We start from the raw sequence: 13,799 nt of genomic DNA on the forward strand, positions 1-13,799 counted from the left end.
AACATACAATTCAGACAAAGCTCACCATGTTTATGAAAAAACCAACTCTGGTAACGCCAACTGCTGCCTCAGATGACGACATCAACCATCCGCAGCCAAGCACCAGCGGCCAATAAAATGTTTCGTACATGTTTATATATTTTGATATGTTTTGCAATTGGGAAAATGTTTCCTATGGTATGTTTTACACCTGTATTTTGTATTTTTGTATGCACCTGTATTTTGTAATTTTGTATGTTTTGCAAATATTAAACCAGTTGTACTGGTTAATGCAGTGTTTTACTTAAACCTGACAAATGTAAAAATAAGAAACAAAATGGTGTAGAGATGATACAAACGGCATAAAATGAACAAAGAAAATTATGATATATAACATTAATGAAAGAAAATTATAATAAAATATGACTTAAAGATTTTTATAACATCACTTCACAGTACTGTACATATAGCCTACTCAACTTACGACCAAATCGTATTATGACCGGTCTGTCGGAACGAATCGTGGTCGTAAGTCGAGCACTAGCTGTACAATAAATTCTGTTATCTCTCTCCTGGGAATCTATCAGCACTTCACAACTCCTTCAGTAATATGCTATCCTGCTCCAAAAATCATGGTGCATTCCCATGTCTCTAGTTTCCAAGCAGAGGGAATAATCATTTTATTGTCTCCTTTTGCCCCTATGGGGACATGAACCAATTCACTACCCCTATTTGCTTATTCATGGATCTCTCTATCCTGTATATCTTATATTCTTATTCAGTAGTCATGTCACATATTTAAATACGACTTGAAAGGCTGACAGAGTAACGCAGCTAAGAAAAGATGGTAGAGAAATAATAAAATGATATGAGATAGAGTATTTGATACTTTTAAGTCAGAATGGGAAGAAAATATTTGTAAGGATAAAACAAAATATCTGCATTTTGGAGTATACTTGTACTTCCCCAATAAAACTTTTGCTTGGTTTACAAAAAAAAAAAAAAATCTGCATTTAGCTTGGTTTACAAAAAAATAAATAAATAAATCTGTATTTAGCCAGTTCCTTTGTGAAGCTCTGATAAAATATGCATAAAAAAAGACAAGCCAATGGGGAGTAATCTATACATCTGGACATATACGCCTTAATAGTACCTTGGCCAGACCCTACTGTATTTGTAACATGGTGTCAAAAGTTTTTATTTGGGTGCAATTCAACCATAAATGGAGAATGGGAGCCTCATCCTCCTGGACTTCAGTGAGTTACAGTTTTAGCATGCTTACCTCTACAAGCCTGCTGGTGTGTTCATGAAATATCGCAGCATATTCTTTTATTTCCTTTTCCCGGCCATTCTTGGCAGCTTCAATGAGAACCAAAAGTGGGACTGTCGTATCCAAGAAAGAGTCTGACACATGATCTATAATAGCCTTGCGGAGCTGAGAAAAAATGAAAAATTTAGGGTTTTTTTTTTTCCCAAGAAATAGTTCATGGTATTTCCTTTTCTTACAATCTCAGCAGTTAGTTACACAACTCATTTTATTCAGTTTTTGTACAATCCCTAAAATCACAATCCTTAAGGGTATATAAGAATGTCCCTTAAGAAACTAAAAAACAAAATATCCACGTGAAAAAAAAAATCATCTAGCAGTAGTTCCTTTCAACTCAAAAGTAATTTTTCCTAAGTTGTATTTAACCAGAAGTCAGATTAAAAATGGTAATACTTTCTTTTCTGTTCGAAGAAATTGTGCTATTAGAATGTTTATGCATGTGTACAAATAACATTGTACATCTTGTATTTTCATAATTATAAATTATAAAATGTTGTCTACCTTGTTGGAGGAATTAATGATAAATTTTGATTAGCTAAATTGTAGACTTCATGGTAATTAAGCCAAGTTAGATCACCGATTATGCCAGTTGATAACAGATTAATAGAGCAAGAAGAATAATAAATGAGTTTGATGTCCAATTTTCCCCATTTGCATTAATTGTTCTTGCCCTCACACATTAAATTATTAAACAACTATAATATTCTGCTACAATTAGTTCTTTTAAATTAGATTACATGTAAGCTTATTAATGACAATTAGGTAATTACTCAGCAGATATTTTCTGAGATTTAAAACTGCATTGAAAAATTAATTCATTGTATTTATATAATATTGAATCTTTAAAGATCATAGTATCAGGCTGGGTGCAGTGGTTCATGCCTGTAATCCCAGCATTTTGGGAGGCCGAGGCAGACCAATCACAAGGTCAGGAGTTTAAGACAAATCTGGCCAACATGGTGAAACCCTGTCTCTACTAAAAATACAAAAATTAGCTGGGCATAATGGCAGGCACCTGTAATCCCAGCTACTTGGGAGGCTAATGCAGGAGAATTGCTTGAACATAGGAGGCTGAAGTTGCAGTGAGCCGAGATCATACCACTGCACTCCAGTCCGGGTGACTGAGATTCTGTCTCAAAACAAACAAACAAAAGATCATAATATCCTGAAATGTTTCATTAACAATGTCAATGATTGTGAACGGGTCCAAAGGTTTTTGAGTCAACCTCTGATTTAGTTTAATAAACTCTGTACAATAAAACAAAAAAGAGAAATAGCTATCAGATAGAAAAATGTAATTTTTGTGTGAAAATTATATTTTAGAGCATTTTTTAAACCAATAGACAGCCTAGTTTTAGATTACTTGAGAATGAATAGTAATACATTTTCAGAGAGCTGAATGATACAGTTACATGGAAAGTACTGTCCTCTGTAATGATCATAGAATAATAAATCCATTAAATAATTACAGGTTTCTGGAAGAAAAATACCTCTGCCCAAAATACTGAGCTTGCTCAGAAGCACTGTGAAATCTTCTGACTATCAACAATTTAAGAAAGGCTTCAGGAAGATCCACAAGAAAGGATTCTGCTTAGTATACAGAAAGACAAATTACTAGTGGCAATTAATTAACATTTGTTGAGCACTTATTAGGACAGAGCATAGAGTGCTAAGGGGTTACAAGGCAAAGGGAAGATCTTAAGTGAATGAATAACGTGTTTGCTGTCTACAGGAAGTAGACCAGGGAAGTCAGGCAAGAGGTCACAAGTTTTTTTGAGGTGGGAACTACAGTCTGGGTAAGTTCGAGGTGGGAACTACAGGTTGGGTCACAAGTTTTTTTGAGGTGGGAACTGCAGGAAGAGAAAAATAGAGATTCCTTCTAATTTCTCAGAGTGGGGGCATTTTTTAATGATTACCCTCTCCTTGATTCTTTTCTTCTCTCATTCATAACTGGGACATGTAGAAGGAAAGCTCAGATGAAATCTACACTACAGATATGCCGTGAAGAGCCAGCCTATGGGAACTAAGTCAAGTGAAGAGTGTGGATGAGACCATATAGAGTGAGGAGACCCATGAAGGACTTCTTAGGAAACACTACCATTTACAGGAGTCATGCAGATTAAAGAGGAGGGCCTAAAAAGAGACTGAGATAATAGCCAAGAAACAGAGACAAATGATCAACAACTAAAAGACAACCTTTGAAATATGTCTCTGTAGTTATCCTATCAAACACAACTATAACATTCACATCATGGATTTAAATCCTCTCTTCTGTGTAAATTATTTGTTTGATTCAGTAAATGTTCCTGGAAACTATTTCCTCACGTTTCTACCAAGAGAAAGGTATTGAAGGAAATGTCAAGATGGAAATTCATGGTTCCTTATAATCTAGTAGAAGAGTGAATATTACAATAATGCATTAAGTATCATTATATATATCATATTAGTACATTAAACATGACAATAATGAAAAACCCAGAGACTGACGGCAAACAAGTTTAGAGTCAAATTTTAAAGATAAGTTAAATTTAAAAGAAAAAAAAAAGGAAAGAGACTTGCCCATTGGGCTTGACTACTAAGAGGCTATTGATAAACTTGGTAAGAGCAGTTTCGGTGGAAAAGTTGGGGCAGGAGTCCCATCGCTATGGTTTGAAGGGTGAGTGAGAGATAAGGCAGTAAAGACAGTGAGTATAAACTCCTTTTTAAAATAATATGATTGTGACATGAAGAAGCAAAACTTGGTATTTGCTACTCTGAGATACATGTTTAAAGAGTGACTGTTTTTCATGTAAAAGACTTCGCCATAATTTCCCATCTGCAATTATATCCAAAAAGTCTTATTACTCCCCTTTGCTTTTCTGGAAATACATATTGATTTATTGCCCAAGCAAGAATGAGAGGTGAAAAGCAACTATTGTTTCACATTGTGCCAACCTTTGTAATCTTTTTGTCTCACGACAGAGGGAAATACCCAGAAATCAGTGACTTGTGTTGGACATGAATGAAACCTTTAGGAGCTAGCACATGGTCAGAAGCAGGGAGGTATGTCTCCACTAAAATCATCTTAACCCATGCAAAAACAAAGCATAACTAATTGAGCCAACCACAATATTCTCACCAGTCCCTGTCTAACTTTCTGGTTCATGATCCCTTACCTTCGCTATTATAAACTACATTACAGACGTTTGGTGCCTTATATCTCATCCCCTGGATCTATCTCTGATTTCAGCTTTTGCTGGGGGCAACAGTTCCACGTCCTCTGAAGACAATCCATGCTCCTTGTGTGCATTCCTTGTGTCTCTTTTTTATGCTGTCTCAGGACCCGCTCCAAGTTTACGTGGAATTCTCAACCCAGCATAAACACTACCTGAAAGTTCTTCAGAGTCCATACCACTGAGGGAAACCTTCAACCTTATGGGGATAGGCGCTACCACATAAAATTCCTAGCCTCCATCCATTAGCCAGACAATTCTGGGAAACATTCTGTTAGTTCTCAGAGCTCCTCAAGTTCTTATTGCCTACAGCAGCATATCATTTCCTCTTTCCCTGCCTTGCTTTTCAGGTTCTATTACACTTGCTTCCAGGAATCACCTCCTAAATAAACGACCTGCACTAAGGCCCTAGTTTTAGGCACTGCTTTCAGGAAAACCCATATAAAACAGGTACCTTTTTCTGGTGTTAATATTGTTGGATTATGCGCCAAGTAGGAGACTCCATTGTCTTACATAAACTACTCATTGCTGATCATACCGTACTACCTCTGCTCTGTATATCACTGGGGTTTGTTCTGCCATGCCCTAAATTATACTCACTGTAAAAGGGGAATTATTATGAAATAGGACTAGAAATCTAGATAGGGACAAGATGTAAAAGGTCTAGAATGTTACACTAAGCAATTTTCTTTATATGTTCTTACATATTCATATGGGATTGTTTTCATTAAATTGTACAGTCATATATACCTAAATATAATACCAAAGTAGCCTCTATCTTATTTATTTCCATATTGTTTTCCTGCTCAGTGGCACAATGCATTCCTTTCAGTTGGGTGACATACAAAAAGTTTAAAGAAGAACCCAATACGCCAATGTAGAAATAGAAGCCACAGCACTAAAATCTGAAGCTAGTGGGAGCCCAATAGGAATTACAGGTACACACTTTCAATAAATACCTGTTTGTGGCCAGGCATGAAAGATGTTAGAACAAAACCAAACTGAGGTGCTTTTCATCTTTTCTCACTACAGTTTAATAAAAGGCTTCGAGACATCAATTTTTCTATTTCCTACTGATGTAAGTGGTTTGGGATCTCAAAATAATATATATCTCTACAATTGAAACCCAAAAGTGAAAGCCCTGTGTGAAATGTCTAAAAAAGCCCCACCATTCCCACCAAATACAGGAACAGAAAGAATGAAATTATGAGGGAAGGGGAATAGAAAGAGGAAAAAGTATTTCAGAAAGAAATTATCCTCAGGGAAATAGAAAAACACATTTAAAGTATTTTAAATTAAAATATTTATTAAAATGTTAAATACTGTTAATATATTAACAGTATTTAAAATACATTAACAGTATTTAAATACATTAACAGTATTTAACATTTTAATAAATATTTTAAATTAAAAGCCATTTTAATTTAAATCAAATAGCAAAATGTGATTTCCAAAGCTTGTCTAACAGGAATTAAATCAACTAATAATTATTTCACTGTGTATGTCCTATGTCAATTTAGTGAAACTTGCCTTTTGTGGATACACAATATTATTTGATGATGAGGATGATGACCAGGAGGTATTAAGCCTCCATATTTTTTTCTGAGTGGTGAGCTAGTATTATGCAACATGGAGGAGAGATGGAACTAACAATTCAGAAACTCGGCAACTAAAGAAGTAATCAAGTTTTTGTTTTGTCTGTTTTCATCAAAATCCCATTTTATTTGACACAGTTCATCTTTACTTTGGCATTTATGAAATAAAAAACATTTTTTAATATACACAAATAAAAAGTTTAACCTGCCTTTAGTAAAATGACATATATTTTTACTATCCATAATACAATAGAAATAAAATATATTTGTTGCTTAATTTTTTAAAATAAAGTAAAGGATGTTTAAAAAGTCTTCCTCCTCTTATTGAGAGAGTTGCAATAGGTATGCAGTTTTCAAATGAATGATGGAAAAGGAGGCTAAAGAAAGAAGAAAATTTAATTTTCAAAAAGGATTTAAAACAAATGATAAGAAAGAAAAGAATTTGTGATGATAAAATCAGTGATTTAGGCACTGGCGAGTTCTGAAAGTGAGTAGGCCACAATCCCCAGCCCCTGGTATGGTGATTACACATATGGGCTGGGGTTGGATGAACCTGTGCTAGAACTATGTCTCTATCACTTACCTGGGTGATGTCTGCTGGTAACTCATTTTGGGTGACAGAGATAACAATATCATGGTATTATTTACTGTTTTAGGGGAAAAAAAGTAAATAATGCAATAAATATGCTTGCTAGAGAGCTTTGGAAAGCATTCAGTAAATGAGAGATGTCATCACTATCATTATAAGGACTTAAAATGCAGTGGGAAGAAAACTCATTGCAAAAGAACAAAATACAAGAAGAATATAATGATTGCTATAATACAAGTGCACAAGCTATCAGTGTTCCAGGAAGAAAAAAGATCCATTCCAGCTTGTGAAAACAGCAAAGGTTTCATGGAAGCAATAACATTTACACTCCTCTGAAATTAGTTGCTTAAGTGTTGGGGGTGTGTGTAAGGGGACTGAGTGGAGAAGCCATCAAGCTGTAGAAGTCATATGTGCAAAGATGCAAGTGTGTTTGAGCAGGAGGTGATGCAAATTCTGGTAAATAACAAATAGACTCTTGTCAGAAAATGGGGTAATGTGTTGGTGTGATGAGGAGGAGACAACACTGAGAAGGAAAGCTGAAGGAAGAGGAACATTACGAATAATGGAGATTAAGTCAGGGCCAAATCACAGAGAACCTAGAACACCATGTAAGAACATTTGTCTTTGTTCTCTAGTAAAACAGGCAAAAAATCACAGAGGAAGAAGGTTGAAAGAAATAAATACTCGCCTCCTAGAATATTCCATCTTGATTATCCTCAAATCTATAATTTGCTGCTTCTTCTCAGATATTTCTAAGCAATCTCTGTCATTCCTCATGGAAGAAGTCCAATCATCCTCTGAACCAAAGCTAACATGTTACTGAGTTACTGATAGAAAAGCCACAGTTAAGAAAGGGGATAGGATGAATGGGCAGGAAAACGGGCTCTGCTTATTTTTTACTAATTTTTTTTTAAAAGATAAAACCAGTTCTAAAGCAAATGATGAACATTAAATACTCCAAAGAAAAACACTTTAAGGGCAATGCTTTCTCTTTATTGTGAGAAGAACTATATGTGAGATGCTTAAAACAACTGTTGGATAAACTTCGCAAGAATAAGAAGTGGAGATAATTTATGTGGCTGTTTTAATTAACTGTGATTTCTACCAAAAGTGTAAACATCAGGATGAAAAATAAAGCACTTGGGGGAGGATAAGTGAGGATAATGTAAAAGAATCATAGCAACTAACTTCGTCAAAATGGAAGATCATGGAGGAGTTCAAAGATAGCTTCTAACAATTCCATCCATTCCTGTATACAAATACCTCTCCTACAAGAGACAGAGCTTCTCCCTGCTCCTATTGAACTAGGACAGGGTTTTTGACTGTCTTGACTTATAGAATATGAAGGAAATAGCTTTCTCTGACTTTGGACCTAAGACACTAAGAATGCCTGTTAGCTTCCATCTCCGTTTTCTTGGCAACTTGAAACACCATGTAAGAAATCTAGGCTGGGCACGGTGGCTCTCTCCTGTAATCCCAGCACTTTGAGAGGCCAAGGTGGGTGGATCATAAGGTCAGGAGGTTAAGACCATCCTGACCAACATGGTGAAATCCCATCTCTACTAAAAATACCAAAAATTAACTGGGTGTGGTGGTGTGTGCCTGTAGTCCCCACTACTTGGGAGGCTGGGGCAAGGGAATCATTTGAACTCAGGAGCCAGAGGCTGCAGTGAGCCGAGATCACATTACTGCACTCCAGCCTGGTGACAGAGTGGGACTCCATCTTTAAAAAAAAAAAGAAAAAGAAAAGAAAAAAAAGAAATTTAGGCTACCCTGCAAGAGATTGAAGGGTCTCTTTAGGGAGGGTCCCTAAAACATTAGGCACTATATGGAAAGAGGGAACAGGAAGAAGCATTGAGGTTCCAAAAATCAAGTCCCAAATCTAGCCACAGTTGCCATTTGACTGCCACTATGTGAAAAACCACAAGTGAAAACAGTACAGAATATGGCCCTGCGGATACTCAGCCAACCCAAGGCATCGTGAGATACAAATATGGTTGCTGTTGTTTGTGGTGGTTTGTTAAACACTGGTAGAAACAATGGAGATGTTAACCTGTGAAACCATACGGAATGTTAATACCTTCAGAGCACAGCAGTTTTCTAACGATGGAAGTATCTCCGTACTATGAAGAACAGTATCAGTAATCCCCAATGCTATTTCTATGTCTCACTGATGGTAGTGAGGTGGAAACACAAGTAGGATTGCAAGATAAAATACAAGATGCTCAGTTACATTTGAATTTCAGATGAACAGCTTTTTAAATATAAGTATGTACCATACAATATTTGGGACATAATTATACGAAACCATGTTTGTTGTTCATCTGAAATTCAAATTTAACTGGGTGCCTTGTGCTTTTATTTGCCAAATCTGGTAATTCCACACACAAGTAATTGCATTTTCTTGACTTTATTTAGAAAAATAATAATTCTAAAACCCTTGGAGGTATAAATGTAGATTAGCTCTTTATGTATAATGTTGTTGAAGACACTACAGAGGGAAAAGACATGAACGAGAAACACAATCGTTGATAGCTCATAGAAACAACTTTTCTGAGTCCTACGTGAAGCAGATGGGGTAGAAATCCCGAAGAAGACGGAGAATAGAGATCATTCCACAAAGCAGAAGGATGGCTCTGAGGATATAAACTTCTGTGTCCTGATACAGGTCCTGACTCAGTGCCCCATCCTCACAGGCAGGACACCTCACCACACTGGCCTGCTTTCTCATTTGCATCATAAGACAGGTTGTGCTAAGTTCATTCTGACTCTTACATTCCATGATTATAAGTGTTAATGATAGAAACAGAATTCACATTAAAGCCATAAAGTTGAGAAACTGAGATTTTCATAGATGTGAAAATTATGTTTTTATGCAGCCATGATTAACTGGTTGGAGATCCCTATTTATTTCATTTCCAAGTCTCCTTCTGGATTAAAAGATTGTTCAGCCATTTTACTTAATCTGGCCATTAAAATACAATAATATATTGCATTATATAGTTGTATAGCTTTTTGCCCCTTTTGATGAGTTAATGATGACCAAGTTAAAGTTGTGCATGAGAAAGAACCCTAGTTATTAAACAGAGGAAAGGAATGAAGAGCAAATGTCTTTGAAAATAGCTAAGTCTTCCTATTACTGGAGAAATGTTTAACCTGTGGCATAATACTAGACTTCTAAATTGTTTAATGAAGTTCTTTCTAATCCCGTGTTCCTGATGACCTAAGGTTAAAAAAAAAAGCCTTAACTTATACAAAAACTAATTTTTGAAGTATCCTGAAAAAAAAAAATGGAAGGAGGGTTTGATAGGCTCTCTGAATTACTTACTAGTTAAGCATTTGGATATAAGCATTTAGATGATAAATTCTCATGTAATAGAATCAATTTATCAACGTTCCCTAAAAACATGCTATGGATCAGGAACTTATATGAATTTTAGTGATTCCTTACAACCCTATTGCAAATTGTTAATTTCATCTTATAGGTTCAAGGAAGCTCAGAGAGATGAAATTTGTACCCAAGATCTCATAACCAATGAGGACAGAACCAGGATTTGAATGTAATTTTGTCTGATAAGGCACACATTCTTCCTTCTACTTTATGTTGGCCACAAAAACATCTGAGGTATGAATATATAATGGAAAGTAGATATTTACTGTTCTCTTTCTCATTCTAAATTAATTTGAAAGACAAAACAAGAAGTAAATATGCCTGCAATGAGTAACAGTTTCATTTGGCAAGTATGTTTCTGTCTCCATATCTCCCTCTTCCCTCACCTGTCTGCGAAGGTCCCTTGTCTTCTTACACATGTTGTCTAAAGCAGCATTCAGGGTATTACTCCTTTCTTTTTTTCCAGTCTGCAAAGAAGAAAAAAATGACATAAGCAATGGTATCAATTAATCTTTATCACTTAGAAATTTGCTTTCTGAATTTCCTGAAAATAACAGCTTGAAATTCAAGAATAGGTTTCAAAACTGCTGTATTATATATGATTCATGAGCATTTCACTTAAGACTAAGTAGGATGGTGATTAAAGCTCACATTATTTTCATCTTTAAGCTTCTGTAATATTTCCGATACAGAGTTACGTTGTATTCGGTGTGACAGTAGGCAAAACATTATCTTCATGAAACTCTGATCTTCGTTTTTTACAAGTCAAATCTTAAATCACTAAGCGTGCAATTAGCTTAAAAGCATTAGATGCCCAATTTGTCAACTTCTGTGGGAGTTTTTGAAGTCATTTCTACGGTGTATTGTGTAAGTTATGCAGAACCATATTGGAGTTTTGCTAAACACTAAATAAAATATGCAGTGCAAATTCACACAATTTGCCAAAGTTGACCACAATTTTAGCTGACAATATTCCAAGAACAAATTGTTTTAAGTAAGAACTGGACGCTGTTTTTGGCTCTTTCAGATAATTTGTACAACACCTTTTTATTCTTTAAGCAGAACAGATCTCTGTTATATCCTTAACCTAAATCTTTAGGCTATTAAGCACATAGAGAGTCACCTTGGTTGGTATTTTCTACATATTATTTTTGTGGGAGACAACTGGATTAAATCTAATCATACTTTTTTCAGTGATATCTCATATAAAAGAGATTGGAAAAAATCATTATGTGATTCACCTCTAAGAAAATTGCTGCTATTTAAATTAATAAACTGAAAAGGGCTCTTGAGAGGAGACCTTGAAAATCAGGAAGGCAAGTTTAAGCAGCTGATAACTGAAGGAGCTTACATTGCGAACTCAATGAAAAAGGACACTGAGGCCAAGTATAAACCACGAAGCAGCATGTTTGACCCTTTCCTCAATGACTAAACTCACACATAAACCCATACTCTCCAGTGGACTCCTTAACAAGAATTAAAACACTGTCTATACTCTGTCTTAACCTACTTTTTAGTCTTATGAACTGCCATAGCTTCTCAAGTACTCTCCTTTACAGTAGCAATATTCCTATGCTTTTCTGTCTGTTCTCCTCTGTTCTTACACGTAATGTACCTTTGACTTCAGGGAGCATCTTCTAAAACAACACCTACTGAAGTCCTATCAATTCTTCACCGGTTTCCAGATAGAGTTCTTCCAACAACCTTGTTCAAAAGTAAGCTCTCACCTTTCCTTTTTCCAATAGCATTTTGAGCATTTTTCAATATACTCATTTTATTTATGTGCATGTACGTCACTCTTAACGATACTGTTAGAATCTTGATATTAGCAAATATATCTTAAATTTTGTCTATTCCTGATAGTAACTTACATAGAACTTATTGAAGAGTTGAATACTTGATAAATATAAATGAACAACTTAATTCAAAACACAATTAGAGGCCTACCATTTTCCACAAAGATGTCATTCTAGAGACTGAAGGAGATTTTAGCATTTAGCTCTCAAAGCAGAGCTAAAGTTCTCTATGAGGTGAGGTTGCTGGTATATGCCTCAACCTCAGGTCAACCTATATTTTTCCAGCAGCAGTGTTACTGATATTTAAGGTGTGAAAAATAACCATCACTGGAGATCACTGCAAGGTATTTGGCATGCATAAACCCAGGTGTGCTAAATTCCAATACCAAATCGGATGCACTGTAACAGCCATAAATTGGCACCATATATGTCCAGCTACCTCCTATAGGGAGACAGAGTAGAAGGCCACTAAGTCTTTACCATGTTTTAGTTTCGTATAAAGAGAGTGTGGAATGTGTACATGTTGGAAACGGTGTCTAGTGAAGAGAGAAGAAAAAGGAAACAGGAGAGATTTGGTTAGGTTATTTCTATGAGCACTAATAATATTCTGAATATCGGAGCAATGGCAGCAATTACACAGATCAAAGTTGTGGCTACCTTCACAGCTCCTATCCAGCATTCTCTGTGCTGGCAGTGAAGAATTATGAAGGGTTAACTCATGACTATACAGGACAATAGCATAAACAGATACACAATGAGCTATGAGACAGTTTCTAATTTTACCCAAAGAACCCAGCCCTTATTCTCTAGTTTTATGCAGTGCTTGCTCTTGGTCGTATCGCTTTCCACTTCATGAAAGCAGAGACAATAAAAAAGGGGCAGAAGTGGGACAAAGAGACCTCCTACACATGCACACACACAATCAGGTATAATATCAGAGACTCCTGTTGTGTTGGCTGTAAAAACCCACTAGCTTCTGTGGGTGTGATTCATCAGAAGAACTAAAAGATGTCAGCCTTCTCACAGCTAGCAGCAGAAGCATACCAAACTTTAAATAAAGGATGACAGGAGGTGACAGCACACAGAGATTCAATAAGGACTATAAAAATTATTCCCTAATTTCTGTCCAGAGCTTAACCCTAGTTTAAAATGTTTCACTGGATCAAAGACATTTCGTTCTCTAGGTAATAATAACAGTCCCTATCATGACACGAAGTTTAAAGGTCTCCCTTCTTGCGTTTTGCTCACCTGATGCATTATCCCCAACCACAATCACCTTTCTTCTTTTTCACCTCCAGCTTTTTATTGGATCCTTGCTCGATTTATCTAGATTTATTTGGCTTCAGTCAAGCCACTTTATGCCTCTTTATTCCCTTTGCATAGCATAAAAATAAATAAGGCAAGGAGAAATAGCCCCATCCAGCTTAAAGACTCTCATTCCTTATTTTTTCAAAGCCTTAACAAATCATCAAGCAATGAGCTAGGACTAAAGGTGAATTCTGTGTTGTGAGGCAAGAGATGGAAAGGGCAGGATATTAAAACACAACTGCGAATAACACTCAGAACCTGCCTATATCCCAAGAGCTCAGAAAAGAGACTGCTCCTTAAAGGGATTCTTGAAAGGAGCCATCATTAAGTCAGCAAATCCCTGCTAATGGAAAAAGCACCACTTACAGTGGAGTGTCAGGCAGAGAGACCTGAGAACACATGGCAAAGGTCAGCACTGTATAGAGAAAGCAGTCACATTCTTCTGTAAACAAACTGCAAAGAAAGACTTTATAGAAAAAAAAAAAAAAATTCTGGGTTGGGCATGGTGGCTCACACCTATAATCCCAGAACTTTGGGAGGCACAGGTGGGTGGATCACCTGAGGTCAGGAGTTCAAGGCCAGCCTGACCAACATGTGAAACC

The 13,799-nt window shown here is 36.1% G+C and overlaps 1 protein-coding gene across 3 annotated transcripts in view; it reads right to left on the minus strand.

Annotated features, from left to right (window-relative positions):
* CTNNA3 (catenin alpha 3) overlaps positions 1–13,799 on the minus strand; it is a 1,771,160-nt gene that overhangs the window by 847,697 nt on the left and 909,664 nt on the right. For all 3 annotated transcript variants that reach the window (XM_017502077.2, XM_017502076.2, XM_017502078.2), the window contains 2 exons: positions 10,480–10,560; positions 1,262–1,414 (listed from right to left, as the gene is read on the minus strand). In XM_017502077.2, coding sequence (XP_017357566.1) covers positions 1,262–1,414; positions 10,480–10,560 — 234 coding nt within the window. The remainder of the gene's footprint in view (positions 1–1,261; positions 1,415–10,479; positions 10,561–13,799) is intronic.

This window comes from Cebus imitator, unplaced genomic scaffold, assembly GCF_001604975.1.
Source record: "Cebus imitator isolate Cc_AM_T3 unplaced genomic scaffold, Cebus_imitator-1.0 Scaffold290, whole genome shotgun sequence".
NCBI lineage: Eukaryota > Metazoa > Chordata > Mammalia > Primates > Cebidae > Cebus > Cebus imitator.